The 20,266-nt window shown below is 41.8% G+C and overlaps 1 protein-coding gene across 9 annotated transcripts in view; it reads right to left on the reverse strand.

The window, feature by feature from the left end:
• SPOCK1 (SPARC (osteonectin), cwcv and kazal like domains proteoglycan 1) overlaps positions 1-20,266 on the reverse strand; it is a 551,382-nt gene that overhangs the window by 83,495 nt on the left and 447,621 nt on the right. For all 9 annotated transcript variants that reach the window (XM_077138526.1, XM_077138532.1, XM_077138533.1 and 6 more), the window contains one exon: positions 16,008-16,122. In XM_077138526.1, coding sequence (XP_076994641.1) covers positions 16,008-16,122 — 115 coding nt within the window. The remainder of the gene's footprint in view (positions 1-16,007; positions 16,123-20,266) is intronic.

The following is a 20,266-nucleotide window of genomic DNA, read 5'->3' on the forward strand; positions in this document are numbered from 1 at the left end:
GTATGATCATTTACACTATTCTAGAAGTTTTCACTAAAACATTAAGATGCAAAAAAAAAAAATTAATATATGTAAAGACGGTAGAGGGAAGTGCATAAAAGTCCAGGAGTTACACTGATGTGGGTTCAAATCCTGGCTCTGCCATTTACTGGTGGTGTGATTTGAGCAATCTGAATTAACAACGCTTCATTCAGTTCCTCCATCACTGGGTTTTAAGGAGGAATAAATGGAAATATACATATAATACACTGTGTCTAGCAATAGGGAGTAATCAATACATGGCAGCTATTTCTTACCACTTGCATTGAGGAGAGGAAGATAAAATGCCCATTAACTGCAGATGATTAAGTTTTCTACAGAAAATCTAAAATAATAAACTACGAAGCTATCAGTATTGAGATTTCCTATGTGAAAGGAAGAATTATTTTAATAAAAAATGGAAAACAGATTTCATTCACTCCAAAGAGACGAACATCAATTATCTAGACGCAGATGTAAAGAGAACTAGGGGGGGCCCCCCCATGAAAGGAAACTGCAGGCGCTGCCTCTGGGCCTTGTCTCGTCTCCAGGCGGGGTGCCTTCACCACAAACTCACCCACTGTTCCCCAATTACTTTGTAAATCCGAAAGGCTTCCTCAATCATTTGAAGCTTTCCACAGGATTATAAATATCATCTAGGAGAATGAATAGGTAAGAATAGCCATGAAAATTGTCAGGATATCTTGTTGTTAAAGGAAATGATGAATGACTGGGTAAAAATCATTGAGCAAGTTGTCTATTTAAAAAGGAAATAAAAACTATAGTTCCATTTCATATGATATCCCAAAATAAATATTAGACTGAGGACAACAGTATTTTTCAACTACAGGTCACAACCCATGAGTAGGCCATGAACATAACTTTCTAAAATATGAAGTACCGTAGCAGAGAACAGACAGAAACGGCATGCCATGCAGAGTAAGGGCGAGCACTGCTCCGTGGAAGTTGCGAGAACTGGCTCATGGGATAAACTATTCTGGTTTGAATGCCACTGGCCCTGTGCATCAAAAATGAAAAACCCGAGCTATGAAAGAACAAGATGAACATATAGGTGAAATTTTTATCTGGTCTCAGTGTGGGGAAGACATTTCTGAATGCACATTAAAGGCAAAATCTCTAAAAGAAAAGAATAATGACAGACTTGACTGGATAAAAACATCAAAACCTGCCTATCAGCAAATACCATTAAAAGGCAAATGAACAACTGGGAAAAAAATAAGTATCTATTATGCATGCATAGCCTTAATATGTAAAAGAATCATACCCTTAATATGATGATTATTGAGGAAAAAAACACCAAAAAAGGGAAATGATAGGGGATATGAGGCAAATTAAACAGTAGAATTACAAACAGCATATATATATATATATGAAAAACGTTAAACCTGTAGTGTAATCAATGTATTAAAATATCAAAATATGACAATCAGATAATTGCCTCCCAAGAGCCACTCTTCTGCTTTTCTTTAGTAATAAGAACCCTGATTTTTGGCTGGCTCATTTTTAGCTGACACCCAGTTAAAATATTTGCATTCCTCAGCCTCAAGGTGAGACTATGTGGCTGAAGTTTGATTATAAAGATGTAAAGGAAGAATTATACCCAATCTCATATAGGACTACTTGAAAGAAAATGCCTTTTTTTGGTATTCCTCTTTTCCTAATGACTGGGATATGGATGGAATGGCAAGAGCTCTGGCAGCCATCTTGGACCATGAGGTGGCATGCAGAAGTTGGCAGAGCAACAAGGCAGAAGGAACCTGCGTACCTGATGATGAAGAAGTTCCTGTACCAGCCCTGGACTTCCTACCAGTTGAATTACTTTATATGAGAATGAAATAAATCTTCTCTTGTTTAAGTCATTGTTACTTTGGTGCTGAACCAAATCCTAGCTAATTTAAATAACTTTTATTTAACCCACAAAGTAGAAAATTGCCTACCCAAAGCTGGTAAGAGTTCTCTGAATAAGGATTCTCATCCATTACTTGTGGTATACCTTTCCTGGAAAAAATTCTAACAGTATGTAACAAAAGTCTTATAATAGACATACCCTTATACCTGGAAATTCTATTGCTAGGAACGTGCCCTGTGAAAATGATAAGTATGCATACAAAATTAATACATAAAGATGTTCATGAAAGCAGTATTTGAATACTGAACATTTAGAGAGATGCTAATTGCTCAGTAATAAAAGACTGGTTATAAAAATCATAGTGCACATATATAATCAAATTAGGGAATCATTAAAAATCAAGTTTTACAAGAATAATTGATGATGATAGGGAAATATTATTAACTATTACTAAGGAAATAATAAAGATTTCAAAATAGTATGCATTTATATTGATTTGGAAGACTATGAGTAATTTAAAAATATTCTTTGTGTTCTTTAGTTATTTTTATATGTTTGATAATAAATATGCATTACTCCTACAGTTTTTTTAATGCTATTTAAATATTTTGCATATATCTACTATCTTTCACAACACACCTGTCTTCTCCAGCTGAGCAATTCCTTCTGCCACCTTCAAGCACAGAGCACTTCAGTAAACACGTCTCAGTGGTGCGCACCAGGTACATCCTTTCCCTCCCCTATCTGCAGTCTTTAAGAGATACGAAGATCACTTGATACACAACCATGCTGATAGGTCAGATGCTGCCTCTCCAGGCCAATCGAAGCCCCTAGCCTACTTTTCCAATGTACTTGCTCCCCAACACTCCGGCCATCTTGGGACAGTCTGAACGACACACCTGCAGTCATCGAGGGTTTCACCCCTCCCAAGATGCCAACGTGTCCTTGTCCCTGACTCTTTGGGAACTCCAGACCTCACACCAACATTGCCTCTCTCTAAGCAAATGGTCTTTGAAAGGGACGCAATCTGTGTCAACTAAAATATACGGTTAGCTGCAAACAACAGAAAACTTGATAGACAGCGGCTTATTCATGGGGTTTTATTTTGTGCATAAGAAGAAGTTTGGAGAGAGGCAGGCTTGATGATGGTCAGCTGCTCCATGACGTCCCCAGGGACCCAAGTTGTTTCTACACTTCGACCCAGTCCTCCTTCATCAGTGGACTTCCATCCTTAGGCTTGTCACCTTGTGGCCACAAAATGGTTGGTGCAGCTCCACACACACCCCTGTAGTGTGGAAGGGCAGCGCCCGCTGTGTGTCCCCATTTATCACGAAAGCAAAAGCTTTCTCAAACCTTGCCAGGAGATTGTTACTTGCATTGCATTGGCCAGAACTGAATCACAGGACCCACCGCAGCCATAAGAAAGGCTGGGGAAATGAAAATGTGGCTGGGCACATTCTTTCTCAAACAAAACCTGAATTAAATGAGTAGTGTGTGGAAACTTAGCAGCACTGACCACATGTTGACAAGGATGATTCTAGAGCTCCAAGCTCTTCTGGAAGGCAGTGTGCAGCCAGAGCACACAAACAGCAGCTCCAGGTTAATTGTGCACACGTGTGTGTGTGTGTGTGTGTGTGTGTGTGTGTGTGTGTTACCTCAAAAAAGAAGGAAGGAAACCAAGATTTATTGAGAACCTCTTTGAACCAGTACTTTCATGATTATCTCATCAAATTCCTTTCATTCTCATAATAACTTCTCAAGAGAGCTCTTATTCTCTCTGTTTGGACAGACAAGGAAACTGAGACTCAGAGAAGTTAAGTAACTTATCTCAAGTCACACAGCTAGTCAGTGCTGGGGCTGGGCTTCAATCCCATAACTGCCTGACTCCATAGCCCATGTATCTTCTAGTATACAACACTGCTTCTCAACAAGCTCCATTACTCGGAACTGAAAGGCAAATAGTGGAGCACAAGAAGTATAAATGAGTTTTCCTCCAAGTTTGAAGATACACATCTTAAAGACTCAGGTGGAGAGCAGTTTCTTGTGGAAAGAAAGGTGGATGGTGTGCTAGTGACCAGGACAGTGACCAGGACGGTGTGCCAGTGACCAGTCGTCAGCTGCTGCCCATGGACAAATAGGCCATAAACCAGGTGCACAGGGTCCAAAAGGACACAGCATTTTGTTGTGGTTCTCACAGAAAGCAACCCAGAGATATCAGATGTCAAGCTGAATCAGAAGTCTCTGAGTAAACTGAGAAGGTCTGTCTCTACTACGTGTAGAATAAACAACTCAATCAGGAAGTGGAAAGGTACCAAATTGAGCCTGGATATTTGTTTATTTAAATAGTTCCCTACTTAAATGTGTAACAGACATGATACAAGTTAATATTCACACTTGGTTGTGTCCATTCATTCAACAGACCCTATGCCAGGATTCTGTAGATAAATAAGTTAGACGCAATCCCTGCCTTCAAGAAGGTAACAGTCTAATGGGAATACGACGTTAGTATATCAGTATCCAAAATGTAAGAGTATACCTGTGCCTTGTCTCAACCACCGGAGGTGCAGTGTACTTCCTCTGACCACAGAGACAAACTGAACAAGGTGGCAGTGGGCCAAAATGAAAGCAACAAAAAAACCACTGGAGTCCTGGGTTTACACATAAAGAGACGGCCCAGTTCCAGGCAATCACTATCCTGAAACATAAATGAGCTCCATATGTAGATAAATGAAGAACACCTTAGTGACGTATTTGACCTCAGGGTTCTTGGCTTCTCACTTAGGGGAGAAATAGCACAGAACTTTAGCACTAACTAGGCACTTAATGAAAATGCTGGCTGGCTGGCTGGCTGGCTGGCTGGATGGATGGGTGGGTGGATGGATAAAGGAAGACACATTATTTATTACCTCCAGACTCAAATCACTGCCCTAAATTTTAGAAAACAAACTGTCTCTCAGGATATTGGTTTAAGCTTTACATTTTAAATAGGAACTTAGAAGCCTTCAGAGACAAGGTACATGAAATAGAAGTTCGGTGTTATTATAGTTCACTATATTTTACCTAAATAGGAAGTTCCTTGTTGGGCACAATGGAAAACACCTTTTAATCCAGTTAAGTCACAAGATAGAAATATGTATGATTCTCATGCCAGAGGCTCTCAACCTAAACGAGAACACATTCTCACTATCTAAAGATACCCTGTCCTTTGCCTAGAAATGTTCTCTGCATTCTCACAGAGACAGGAAACATTGATGTTGAACAGAATGTTCTATTCCAAAGGATAATACCCTGCTGCCATTGATGGCAGCAGAAATGGAAAACATTTTCTTCCTGAGACACCTTGAGTCCTTTTCCTAAGACAGGGAGGCAGTGTACAAGGAGAGAGAAGAACTTCTTGAGCCCAACTGGAATAAAGGAGGAGTCAGAAACACACATGGAACTTGGAATATAGCACTTAGACTTCAGCCAAAGATCAAGCCACAGAATGAATGATGTAAGGAATGCCAGAGCTTGGAGTCTGTGAATCACAGAGCTGCTTCTTTTAGGGACGTAATTCCCTCATAACGTCTACCTTTCCAAGGGCTGGAACCTCCAGAAGCTCAGGTACATGAAAGTGCTCAGAAAACTTGTAAGAGTATATACATTCCCTCAATTCATTCATTCTAAAAATGGTGGCACGTGGACTAATCTGTGTCATGCACCATGCTATGCACGGTGCACGCTCCACAGTCTGTAGGAAAAGCTAGAGCAGAAGACCTCAGGTAGACAGGACCACTCGGCACGTGAAGAAGCAACCAGAAGCCTGGCATGTGAAGCCAGCAATACCTGGGGAGGGGCACAACTGGGGGAAATACAGACACCAGGTCCTAGAGGCTGGCGAGAGTCAGCAGTACACCCATCCTGAAGGAACTGGGCCACAGCTGGGATCCAGGCTCAAACAAGGTCAAGGCTGTAAGGAAATCTGATGCTGCCCCCTCTAAGCAACTGTCCTGGGGCTCTGAAAACTCTCCCTGATGATTAGCCTGGCTTAGGACTCAGTCTCCTAAGATCTAAGATTGGGAGAGATATAGGAGTGGGTAGCCAGACCCCCTCAGGTTCCATAAGGTTAGTAATGCTCCCTCTCACCCCCGAAACAAAGAGAAGGTGTTTCCGTTTACTTGTCTTAAAGTCATTTTTGGCAAGTAATTACTTGTGTACTTTCTAGGTCCTGTGCACTGGAACTTGATCAGAATGCTGATCACCCCTCCCCCACCCACACACTGGCACTAATGTTTTAGTCTTTGACATTTAACTGCTAAACCTGCTTCACAACATCAACGCCCCTTACTCATCTGGTTTCTGAAGCTGGGCTGCACTCACATGGCTTCCTAGGATGGGACCTAGGGAACTCACTCAGTTGTTAAGCTTCCCCCTGGCCCGTGTATGATTTAAGCATGAGCCATTTAGGAGACTAGAGCTTGGACAAGGCTAGTCAGACCAAATAAACTGATACCCTCTAGCCCTGGGTGGGAGGGAACAGGCACCTGTAACTGCCTGTGGGACCCCCAGACAGAAAAGTAACAGGAGGGCTGATCAGTGTCCTTTACACACATCCTTTTACACGTAGCGTGTAGTCAAGTGTAAAGGACTCATCCCCAGTGAGATCCACTAATGCATTCTTGGGAAATCTGAAAGCAGGTTCTCAAATTCAGGAAACTCTCTTGTCATCTCTGTCTCCAATACCACTTGTGCTTCTGTCTCCTGGAGCTTCCTTTATTCCCTTTTTACCTCATTCTGGGTCTTCAAATAATGCGAATCACAAGCAGAATCCCTGCTGTGTAAGTAGGTCTGCCTTCTCTAGCCACAAAACTCCATCTTTCCAAACAAGAGGGACCCTGGAGAGTACTCTTCTAGAATTAGGAGAGCAAGACAAGGTATCGCCTTAATTACACCACCATATTCTGGAAACATCTCTCAGATTCCCCTCCAACCTGGATTTTGCAGGTGAAGAGTTCAGACGTTATTTAGTTTTTGTTTTAGCTGTGGTCACAATTGATCTGAATATCTATTTATATATAATCAACAATTGCTTATTCTTATCTGTGCCTGGCATTACAACATATCCCTCAAGTTAAATAGTTAAAGTGATACTCTGGCTCCCTTCATGTCTAATTGCAACTTTTGGCTGTGAAACAGAGAATCATTGTGACAATAACAATGATGACGATAATGAAGAAAAAGAAGAAGAAAAGGCTACACACACACACACACACACATATAAACTCTAACTATAGGCACCAGGCACACAGAGCTCACGCAATACTCACTACACCTGTTAAAGAGTGAGGACATACCTTCCCGCCCTGTCAAGGGCCCCAGCTCCCACTACAAATCTAAGATCTAGGAAATAGGCCCACCCCTCTCTTACAAGGAACTGGATTACAAGGTGGCAGCTGCTGGCTTTCTTCCAATCGTAATTTCAATTTATTTTTTATTGCAATGCTGTCTTTTCTTTTTGCAGCAGTAGATAGCATGGCGACAGAAGAGCAGTCAACTTCAGGACAGATTGCAAATGAATTTTACCTTGAAGAAACTAGGTTGGAAACTCGTGGCTATCAATAAGACGTAATATGGGTGGTGAATAATGATCTCAGGATGGTGTTTTGATACACATTAGAGAGCTAAATGTGCTTGCAGAAAGAAAGAGGAGAAAACAAGGGAATGTTAATTCTCTCACCCTGGAAAAACCCCACCACAGAGGGATGTGATATGACTGAAGGGCTGCAGTCTCCCGGCACTAAAAGCACAGTGAAATTTAATTTAAAATGTGTGATGCTCATGTGAGTGTGTATGGCACATGACTGTACAGAGAGATTTTCTTTTTCCAAAAGGAAGCCTGCCCTTTCAATGGAAAATCAATTTAGGTTAAGAAAAGTGTAGAATATAGGGGTAAGAGCACAGGATCTAGAAACAGCTTCAAATTCCTGTTCCGTCATTTATCACTGTATGGCCTTAAGCCAGTTACTGAACCATTCCAAATCTGAAATTTTCTCACCAGCAATGGGCATAACATTATTTGGTTGTTAGAGGAATTAAACAATGCATGTAAAGTGCTTATACTTCACACATAGCAAGCACTTTATACAGATTATCTCTTGCCCCAATATATCATTTTTTAACTATTTTAAACAGTGTAAATCATGGTACATTCATATCAAGAGCAGCCCTTTAAAAAGAACTGTAGTCATTCAATGTTTGACACCCACACCAAAGAACAGGTAATCCAATTATCTAAGAAATTAGAATGTGATAAATGCTACAGAGCAAACTAAAACAGAGGAGAGGGATAGGAAGTGCCAGCGAGGGGGTCCTGAGAAGACAACACTTGTGCAAAGCCTAAGAGGTGGCTGACGGAGTGACCGCGTGGGTGTCCGGGAGGACAATGGCCCAGGCTGAGGGGACAGCCAGTGCAAAGCCCTGAGGCAGCAGTGTGGTGAACCCCCTTGAGGGAGTCCCACAGGGGTGCCTAGAGCTGAGTGAGGAACAGAGTAGAAGACGGGACAGAGACATATTGGGGGCCAGACCACGTAGGGTCTTGCAGGTCTTTGAAAGATTTTTCATTTTTCTTCTTCACATGATGGGAAGCCACTGGAGAGGCTTGCACAAGGGATTACATGATCTGACTTACATTCTGCAGAATGACTTCGACTGCTACTCTGTTCAACAGAAAATGTGGGGGCAGAGAGCTCAATAAGGAAGCCAGTGAAATCATGCAATCAAGGGATGAGGACGTCCTGGATTACCAGGCTGGGAGTAGAAGCGGTTGTAAGATGTGGATATATGTGACGTCGAGCCAAAGTAATTTGCTGATCGATTACACGCGGCATGTGGAGAAAGAGAGGATTTTTTTTTGACTTAAGTAAATCGAAGTATGGAGCTACTGTTAATTAAGATGGCAAACACTGCAGGAAGAAGGAATGGATTTTGGGGGAGAGATCAGGAGTGTGATTTTGGACATGTTGAGTTTGAAATGCCTGTGGGACCTCTAAGTGGAGACGCTGAGAAATGGTTCTATGTCCAAGGTTACAAGTTCAAGGGGGCAGCTTAGCCAGGATAGCTGGTGATGGACAGATAGATAGACAGACAGACATAGATACACAGATAGATAAATGGATGGATAGAGCGATCGATAGGCTTACCGACACCCATATGGACAGATCTCTGTGTACTTACAAGAAAACATGTCTATGAAATATTTTAAAAAGGCAGGGAAAAATATTATGTGGACTACGATCTCAATTTTAGATGACTAAAGTTTAAAAGGTTAGTATATGTGCATAAAATAAATGGAGGTACATGCAACTAAATGCTAACAGAATTGGGAATATGAGGCACGTTTACCATAACATTTGGATTTCATAGAAGAATCTGTGCTCATTTGTGATTAATAAAAGGGGGGCGGGGAAGCATGCTGTTTGAGTGAACTATCAAAGCTGCTAAATTTCTAGCACAAAGCTCTGCCCCCTTTCTTTGGACCCAGGTTATGACCCGGGCCACCCTCTGCCTCAGTTTACCCTTCTTGCTCTTTCTACCTTTAGCTTCCTCCACTCAGATGCCACAAGAGAACGTGTGGTCTGCTTCCTCAGGGCTGCACGCACAGAAGACCCTGAACTCAGAGCCAAGATCAGTAGTTACCTCAGAGTCCTGACAAGTGAGTTTTTCTTTCTTGATGCAGTTGCCAATTTATTTCTCAAGCTTTCAGTTTTTTTGAGGTCATAATATTTAGAAAAACAAGGCCCTAAAAACTAAATGTTGCTTTATATGTTTAATCTCGGATCATAAATCCAGTCCTGAATAATAAATGAATGGAATCTGAATGGGGATATGAAAGGTTAACACGAACTGCTTTAAATTGCAGGTTTTCAAGCTTGAGGCCTTCACCCTGTTGCATAACAGGCACTAAAAAGAAGCCTCCTTTTCTGGATGCAAAGATAAATCTCCATTTTGCTGGAAGCCTCTGCAGCAAGATTCTTTTAGGGTTTTTTCCATTGAGACATTACAGCTGGGAGGAACTCCTCATCCCATCTCTTTCGCACCATCTCCTGTTCCCATTTAAACACATTTCCCCAACTCTACTTTTGATAAGTAATGGAATTAGACAACCGTCTGTCAACCCGGGACTTTTTTCCCCCAGAATCAGCCCTCAGGTTGAAAATACCATTTGAGAAAAGAAAATCATTTTAGACTATTTTTCTCCTGTTCCAAATAGCTCAGCTGGAGGGAAGTTGTTATTTCCTCTTTCGCATGCCCTGCCGGAAAAGATTCACAGCACTCTTTCCTTGCCTGCCTCAACTACACAAGCTCTCATCTGCCCCTAGTCCCCAGCACACGTCGGGCCAGGAGAGGGTAACGGTTCCAGAGACTTACCCAGGATTTCTTAGATTGCTTAGTAGGACCCGCATCCTCTCCCCAAATGCTAATCTCTGCCAAAAGAGGAGCCGTCCTCAGAGACAGACCTGTTCTCTTTGCTTCCTCCTTCAGAAATAAACTGGAGGAGGGGGGTAGGTAAGATTCTGTAGCAAGCCATTCAAAACAGTGCTGGTTCTGGGGAGTACAACGTCATTTTCTTCCTGACGTTGACACATCAAGATTCAGGCAAGTGACTTTCAGGCCCAGGAGAACTTAAATCTAATTTCCACCCCAAGTTCCCGCTGACTGTGCCGTGGGGCTTGCGCCCAAAGGCACTAGACTGTAGGTAGAGGCACCACCCCTCACCTGAACCCAGGCATGGGCCCACCATGTCACCTTAGATGAGTCTCCTTCTCTGCCGCTAAGTGGGGACCGAGCAATGATCATGGGTGGCCCAAATTTTCCTACAGGTGTAACTAATGTGGTACCCGCTACATGAAGCAGAAACACGGAGTCCTGTAGGGGAGGCTGAAGCCACTCAACCTTCCCCTGGTACTCGCGGGGACACCTGAGGCACCCCACGGTACCCAGAGCCCCTCAGTAAGGTATTACAGATGGTAAGCGGGGGCCTGCCTGGGCTGGTATCCCAAGATGGCAAAGTCCTCAGCTCAGCAATCTGGAAACCTCAAGTCTCTGTTCCAGATGATGGATCCAAAGCAGGGCTGCTAAACCCAGTCCAAGCGGGAAGGGTTTGCCCCCATAACAGAGGGGTGGTAAGGTAGGGGGGGAGGGTTGGACAGGAAGAAGTGTTATTAGCTTAAAAATATATCATAAAGACTAATTTTAAGAGATCTCAACTCCTCTAGGGAAATCAGGAAACTAATATCTTAGGCAGAACCTCACATTTTTCACTGAGGACTAAAGAAAAAGGAGCAGCAAAACCTTGGTGCCTAAAGAGTTAAGTTTATAGAAGAATTTAACTTCTATAAACTTCTATAAACAGCCAGCAACTTCCTGGCTGCACTGGCTACTGGATGGGGAATATACCAAACAAAACTCAGGCAGGGTCTTCCCTGGGACACTCAAGAAAGTACACAGGGCTCAGGCTTCAAACCGAGATTTTCATTTCATCACCTTCTTTTTATTTATTTTTCTGTTTTTCCTTTCCTTTTGTTTATTTACTTTTTTGACAATCATTACTTTATACCCTTGAGGTTGGACTGGCCTCCTAAAGATAAGAGACATAAGGCAATTATACCATGTGTTCAAGGTCATGAGGTGATTTAAAGGCTGATGGAAGGGTGAGAACAGTGGCAGAGTTCTCGCCTGTCATGCCAGAGAAAAAAAAATTACTTTTCTTTGATTTTCTTGAAACTTATAGCTGAGCCTTGATGTTCAAGCAGTGGGTGTGTCCTCACTGAAGAGACCTAAGAGAAGCAGAGCAGTCTAAGAGACTGGGAACCTAGAGAATGAGTCAGCTCCTACCCTATATGCCCTCCACTCTCCCACCCAGAACTGATCAAAGTTGGGGTAGAAGAGGTGAAATTTGGGGAAAAAGAACATGCGAAGGCAGGTAAGTCCCCAAGTGAGTCCCTGCTTCTGCTGGTTTGGAAGGATGTAAGTCCCCTAGAAAAGCCATGTTTTAATCAAAATCCCATTTCATAAAGATAGAATCATCCCTATTCAATAACTGTATGTTTGAAACTGTAATCAGATCGTCTCCCCGGAGATGTGATTTAATCAAGAGTGGTTGTTAAGCTGGATTAGGTGACGACATGTCTCCACCCATTTGGGTGGGTCTTGATAAGTTTCTGGAGTCCTATAAAAGAGGAAATATTTTGGAGAATGAAGGAGATTCGGAGAGAGCAGAGAATGCTGCAGCACCACGAAGCACCGAGTCCACCAACCAGTGACCTTTGGAGATGAAGAAGGAAAATGCCTCCCGGGAGCTTCATGAAACAGGAAGCCAGGAGAGAAAGCTAGCAGATGATGCAGTGTTTGCCATCTTCCAGCTGAGAGAGAAACCCTGACTGTGTTCGCCATGTGCCTTCTCACTTGAGAGAGAAATTCTGAACTTCATCAGCCTTCTTGAATCAAAGTATCTTTCCCTGGAAGCCTGTGATTGGACATTTCTATAGACTTGTTTAATTGGGATATTTTCTCTGCCTTAGAACTGTAAACTAGCAACTTATTAAATTCCCTTTTTAAAAGCCATTCCGTTTCTGGTATATTACATTCCGGCAGCTAGCAAACTAGAACACTGCTCACATACTTCTCCCTGTCTCTGACCCTCGTCTGGGTCCTGGACAGGGAAGGGGCATTTCTGAAACCCCAGACAGATGGAAAAGTCCCAGCAGCAAAGTTGTGTGTTTGGCTCTCAATATGCAATCCAATTCGAGGCAAGGCTCACACAAATGCCCTCTGCGTAGAAGAGAAAGTGTTGCAGGGCCCATCCAGGGAGAGAGGGCTTGGGACAGCGCCCTCCCCATGGGCTTCCTTGTCACCAGACATCGCAGAAGGACATCTTTAAGTTTCCTGTGCTTAGGAATGGCCATGAGGGGCTGGTAGGCCCAGGAGATCCTGACATGGAAGAAAGAAGACATAGTTTGACCTAAATGGACGTGGTGAGTGGCAGTCATGGTTGGATGCAGGGAGGATACATAACTGGAGACTGTGGGACCACATAAATGGATGTCAAAGAATGACAGACAATATCAGGAACCAGCTCCCACCAATACTGCAGCTCTCCCACAAGCCCCCACCCCACCCCTACTTCCTAGAATTTAGTCACAATTCTAAGGAGAAGAGAGAGAGAGAAAATCCTGGAAAATCTACTTTAAAATTTGAAATCACTGAATTGACAGAATGTACATAACATGACTACATTAATGTTTTCATTACCAGGTGGAACAGGGGGTCAAAACAGAGGTAAGTTTGAACGTGAAAATAGCGACAACAACGATAATGTCATCACAATTTGTGATTGTGAAACTCTGAAACACCACTTCTCCAGTAGATACAGAAACAAGATGGCCCTAGACAGCCTGGTGTTGGGTTTTATCTCAGAAAGGCAGAGAGACTGCCTTTACATGCCACTCCCCTGCCTGCAGGACGGAAGGGACCACTGCATGGCCACCCCGGCCACCTCCCTCCAGCTTCATAGCTAAGCAGCCCAAACCTTTCATTTTTACCTCTGGTCTCTCCCCCACATCCGCTGCCCCTACTCTTCATCCTAACTGCCAGTGCCCTCCCTACCTGACATAAACTTGTGAAGGCTTAATTGTCAAGTCACAGATGTTTAGCCTTACCTTGATTAATTGTGTCCAGGTAACATGCTACTCATTTGAATGTTCCATTTTGTAGAACAACCCTGGGGATTTAGCAATGCCCTCGCTGCCCATAACACATTCTTATCTTCCAAGGAAACACTGATCAAATCCATGTTAAACAGTTAAGCATTATACCCCACTGGGGAATTATGTCCTCCATTAGGATATTGTTGAATATTGTAATAAATGAAGCCAAGCCATTCAGTCTTATCATCAACAGGTACTTTTTCTGCCAGGCTTACTTGAAAACTCTACTGTAAGTCACAGCCTAGAAATTGGGTCATTAACAAAGAAGGTCAGTCTTAGAATCTCATGGAAAATCCTGTACCCGATTTAGGAACTAGTGGTACTTCAAACAGAAGACACCTTGGAACATGTTTCCAAGGTGATATTGCTTAGAAAACTGCCAGACAGTACCAGGGACTGAGTCAGGATTTCTAAAACTCTTTTTAAACCAGAAGCAGATGGTTTCATAGAAGCAATATGTTGACTTTTTTGCTTCAGTGGCACAAAAAGTCAATTATGTAGGACTGAAGGAACGTATGAAGGAAATACAATTTTGGTTATTTGTTTGAGTATCATTGGTATTATTTTTTAATCTTCTATTTTCCGATAGGTATATGTTGAACCCCTTTCTTTTTCTTCCTGGTATATCTCTCACCATTATTTTAGTAGTCTATGCTTTTGCAATCTGAAATGCAACATTTTAAGATGGTAATCTTGTTCTTATAGACTCCACAGAATTTGGGAACGACTCTTTTTTTCCTGAGTCTCCTTTTTAATGGCAATGTAGTTGTTTATATAGGTTCAAAAAGAATTTGCTCTAGTTTTTGCCTATGTATAACCAGACCAACAGATGGCACAGGCAAAGCCAAAACTCAGAACTGGATTTGTGAATTGATCTCATTTAATCAGGTATGGCGAGGCCACTATTAGGAAACCAGGACTGTTCTTCATTTGGAGAACCACAAGGCTCTCTCAGGAAACAGCTCTCTAACCTTCCTAATGACAAGCCAGAAAACCTTAGTGGGACTGGAGGCCCTCAAGCAATGACACAACCCCACTCCCCCATTTATAGATTCTACAGGGAAAACTGGTACAGACTGCTTTCTTGGTTTGGTTTCCGAGATTCAGAATAGAAGAGGAAATAAAAGCAATAAAAAATATATATGTGGAGTAACAGCGGCCACTGAAATTTCCAAGAAGATTCTTAAGAAATCTCCAGACAGAAGTTAATTTTCTGGACTTTGTAACTCCCTAACACTACATGACTTCACAGTTTCTGACCATACTATGAGGAGCCTTATGTAGAGTCATGAACATTTCTTGCTGTCACTATGTAAGTCAATCAGACCAAAATGCAATAGGACTGGTATTTCTGCAATCAAGAGTAGCCCTGAAATCAGTTGTGATCACAATGCTTTATGGTTTGCAATATCCATAGGCATCCTGAGTTAAACCTCACAAAGAGACTTTAAAAACAATATTCCTGAAGTTTCAGGAATAAATCGAGTTTCAGAGATCTTTACCTACTTGCCCTGGGAAATATGATGCAATGTATGAAGAGACAAATGGATAAACATTCATATGTAGTTCATTTTGTCCAACACAAATACTGGCCAACTTTAGAAGACATAAGCCCACATGTGTATGCATCCAATCACACTCACACACACATGCAATAATTAAATGGAAGAGCCAGCTACAAGCGAGTTCCACAGAAGCCAAATTCAGACTTCTATTCTGGGCCTTATTAAGAAAGTTCAAAAAAGGGTCTGAGACCAGTGAGACAATATTTACTTTCCCTATCAGAAAAACATCCAAAACGCCCAACTTCTCCTGCCACTGTCAGCCTTGAAGGAGAAATAGCTGCCCCTGGGGAGGTTATTCTCTTTTCATCTGTCCCCTGGCTCTGTGCCGTATTCCAAGCAGAATATATTAATAAAGAACTGCTTTTGGGGGCGATATTCTCTACCGCTGTGACATCTCTGTGCTCTCTGTTTTGAAATTTGGTCTTGAGAAGTTTAAAGGATTTGAGCGAGTAGAGTTCAAGGAATTCCAAGCTGTACCTCACGGCTTAGAAGCTGAAAACCCTGCCCTCCTCTCCCCACTGTTGCCCATCTGACCTCGCAAAGAACCCAGTATATATCTTGGCCTAATGGAATTCTTTTCCAAAACTTTTAGCTCTCCTTTTTCTTTTGAATGGTTCCTGAAGGCAATTTCGTTTAGGGTCCCTAAACAAGCTGGAGTAACTTGCCAAGTAAGCCCAATTCCCGACTTGAACCAGGAGAGTTCTCTATCAAATGTGGGGTTCCTGGCATCTCATAGAAGGCACGGCCAAGGTCAGCCCCTTCCCCGCCACCCACACCTCCTTTGGGGAGTTCCCTAACAGCCCCACCTACCATTCTTCTCTGCCTTGTGCTTTGGTGGCTCAGGCTCCACGAGACACGGACAGGGTCCATCACAAAGGGTGGTAAGGCTTTTGCCAGTTGAACAGGCATGGAACTCCAACTTGCACTGCAAGAGAGAGAGACAACAGGCCTTGAGAATGCAGCCACAACAGTCACCCACTCAGCCTCCTTCAGAAGCAGCCAATGCCCCTCCAACCACAGTTAGGTTCATAGGGACCAAGGACAAAGGGAGAAGCCCATCGCAGTTAAAGGTCTGAATTGCAGAACTTTAGCTAAGGAGTGGCTTTTTATTTGTTTCCCAGATGCACAGGATAACTTCTAAAAGTACTGGAGAAGCACTGCGCGGCTTACCTTCACGAGTGGTAAACTCAATTGCAACTATATGTAAAATGAAATTATCAATAGAAAGCTTAACATCTGTGGAGTCTTATGAGTTCCACAAAGCCCTCCCAGTTTACGGCAGAAGGTTTCTTCCACTCATTTCCTCCCGGTAGAGGGAGCTCTGCTGGTGTCCTTTCCTGGCCCGCTCACACTCTCTTCCTAGGAAGGAAGAGTAAATGGATTTGGCACCTTTGGATGGTGCATGTAAAGCCCTGCTCTTGGTTCCATCCTCCCAAGCCTAATTTCACACGGGGTCTTCTCCCCACCAGAGGATGCCTGTGGGTGTCTAACTAGCCTGTGCCTGGGTGGAGACTTAGTCCTGAGATTCTCTGTTAGAAGCCCAGGAGTAACGTCCTCTTATCAACTCCCTACCAGTAAAAAAGCTGATAGCCTAGCCACTTTATAAGAGCTCTTTACCTTTTCTTTAAAAGCAATTTTATTGAGATATAGTCACATCCCATACAACACACCCAAAGTGTACAACCAATAGTTTTTGGTATAATCACAGAGCTGTGTATTTATTACCACCACAATCGATTTCTGAACATTTTCAATACTCTGAAAACTCCATACCCCTTAGCTGTCACCTTTCAATCCCTCTATCCTTCCCTTACCTTACCTATATAACCAATAAAATTCTATCTCTATAAATAGATTCATATTTTATATAAATGAAATCATACAGTATGGAGTGCTTTATATCTGGTTTCTTTCACTCAGCATAATGGTATTTTTAATTATTATTGTTTTAATTAGAAAAAGTTGTAGGTTTATGGAAGAGTCTAGTAAAAATACAATGCCGTGTTGCCATACGCCTTCCATTGTGGATACTTTGCATTAGTGTGATATTTTTGTTAAAACTAATGAAAGAATATTAAAATATTACTGTTAACTATAGTTTATAGTTTACATTAGGTGTGTTTTCCCATATACCAGCCTAATATTAACACCTTATAATAGCCATACATTTGTTATAATTCATGCAACAACATCCTTATATTTTTACTATTAACCACTGTCCATTGTCCACAGCAGGGGTCACTGCTATACAGTCCCATTTTTATCTTCTAACTTTCCTGCAATTAACACACAGGACCCATAACTTCCCACTTGAACCATGTTCATAAACATAATTCAGCACTGTCAATTATACCCACAGTAATGTGATACCATGGCCATCATCCATTTCCATACACTTACAATCAGCCTAAATAAGAAATTCTGCACAAATTAAGCATCAGTTTCTGTTCTAGTTTGCTAGCTGTCGGAATGCAACACACCAGAGACGGATTGGCTTTTAATAAAAGGGGATTTATTTTGTTAGTTCTTCAGAGGAAAGGCAGCAAACTTTCCACTGAGGTTCTTTCTTACGTGGAAGGCACAGGATGATCTCTGCTGGTCTTCTCTCCAGGCCCCTGGGTTCCAACAATTTTCCCCAGGGTGACTTCTTTCTGCATCTCCAAAGGCCTGGGCTGAGCTACGAGTGCTGAGATGAGGAATGCCGAGCTGCTTAGGCTGTGCTACGTTGAACTCTCTCATTTAAGCACCAGCCAATTAAGTCAAACATCACTCATTGCAGTAGACACGCCTCCTAGCCAACTGCAGATGTAATTAGCAACAGATGAGGTTCATGTACCATTGGCTTGTGTCTGAAGCAACAGAACTCATGTTGCTCACCTGGCCAAGTTGACAACTGACTCGAACACAGTTTCCCATTCTCTACCTCCATTCTACCTCCTAGTAAGCTATATTCTATATTCTAACTTGATGCGTTTATTTATTATAATTATTTCATATCCATGAGCTTATACAATATTTGTTCCTTTGTGTCTAACTTATTTCACTTAAAATAATGTCCTCAATGGTCATCCATGTTGTCACAAACATCAGGACTTTATTTCTTCTAATAGCTGAATAATACTCTACCGTACGTATATACCACATTTTTTTACCCATTCATTGGTTCGTGGACACTTGGGCTGCTTCCATCTTCTGGCAATTGTGAATCGTATCATTATGAACATCAATGTGCAAATGTTTGCTCAAGTCCCTGCTTTAAGTTCTTCTGGGTATATAATTAGTAGCAGAATTGTCATATTATATGGAAATTCTATACTTAGTTTCCTGAGGAACTGCCAAACTGCCTTCCACGATGGCCTCATCCTTTTACATTCCCACCAGCAGTGAACAAGTGTTTCCATTTCGCCACAACTTCTTCGAAACTTGTAGTTTTCTGTTTTTCTTTAATAGAGACCATTCTAGTTGGTGTGAAATGATATCTCACTGTCATTTTGATTTGTATTTCCCTAATAGCTAATGATGTTAAGCATAAAAAATACTTTTTAGCCATTTCTATTTCCATTTTGGGAAAATGTCTATTCAAGTCTTTGGCCCATTTTTGTTTGGGTTATTTGCCTTTCTACTGTTGAGTTGTAAGATTTTTTTATATGTATATATATTCTGGATATCAGACCTTTATCAAGTACATGGTTTACAAATATTTTCTCACATTGAGTATGTTGCTTTTTCACTTTCTTGACAAAGTCCTTTGAAGCACAAAAGGTTTTAATTTTGAGGAGGTCCCATTTACCTATTTTTTTTTTCCATTGCTTGTGCTTTGGGCATAAAGTTTAAGAAACCATTGCCTATCACAAGATCTTGAAGATGCTTCCCTATATTTTCTTCTAAGAGTTTTATTGTCCTGTTCTTGTATTTGGGTTTTTGATCCATGTTGAGTTAATTTTTGTATAAGGTATGAGATAGGGGTCCTTTTTCATTTGTTTGCATGTAGGAATCCAGTTCTCCCAGCAATAGCTGTTGAAGAGTCTATTCCAGATCAGTTGCGTGGACTTAGCAGCCTTGTCAAATATCAGTTGGCCACAAATGTGAAAGCCTATTTCTGAACTCTTAATTCAATCCCACTGGTAAATGTATACACCCTTGTGTCAGTACCATGCTGTTTTGGCCTCTTTTAGCTTTATAACGTGCTTTAGGGTTAGGAAGCGTCGGTCCTCCAATTTTGTTCTTTTTCAAGGTGTTTTGGCTATCTGGAGCCTCTTACTCTTCCACTAGATTTCCCATTTCTGCAAAGAAGGTTGTTGGAATTTTGATTGGGACTAAGCTGAATCTGTAAATCAATTTGGGTAAAATTTGACATCTTAATGATATTTAGTCTTTCAATTCATGAACATGGACTGTCCTTCCACTTATTTAGATATTCTTCGATTTCTCTTAGCAATGTTTTGTAGTTTCCTGTGTACAAATCCTTTACATCCTTGGTTAAATTTATTCCTAGATATTTGATTCTTTCAGCTGTTGTTGTAAATGGAAATTTTTTCTTGATATCCTCTTCAGGTTGCCCATTACTAGTATATAGAAGCACTACTGATTTCTGCACACTCATTTTGTATCATGCTGTATCTGTTCTATTGCGTCTTTCGTTCACATAATTTGTTTCCGTTTATACTTTGAAATTCTCTTTATGCTCACTCAGTATCTTCTTAATATTCTTTATCTCTTTGGCCTTTTTTTCCTTCATCTCCTTGAACTGGTTTAGGAAACTGGTTTGAACAGTTCATTGCCTCTAGCTGCTTTTGCCTGGAGGGCAAATTCTGGGAGGAGGGTCACCCTGGAGAAGTTCCCAAATCAGTACTTCCCAGCCAAAACAGGGGCAGGGACACAAATCAGCTCCAAGGAGCCGTGGGAGAGGGTCAGGAAAAAAATCAAAAGCCTTTTTGATGACTCCCTGAAGCTGCGCTTTCCTAACCTTTCCAGTAGATGGTGCTCTTCAGCAAAGTGCTCCCTAGAGCCCTAAGGAGCCTCTGCCTCCTTTGCTGAAACCAGGGCCATGGCTTTCTCTGTCAGGGCAG

This window comes from Tamandua tetradactyla, chromosome 20, assembly GCF_023851605.1.
Source record: "Tamandua tetradactyla isolate mTamTet1 chromosome 20, mTamTet1.pri, whole genome shotgun sequence".
Classification (NCBI taxonomy): Eukaryota; Metazoa; Chordata; class Mammalia; order Pilosa; family Myrmecophagidae; genus Tamandua; species Tamandua tetradactyla.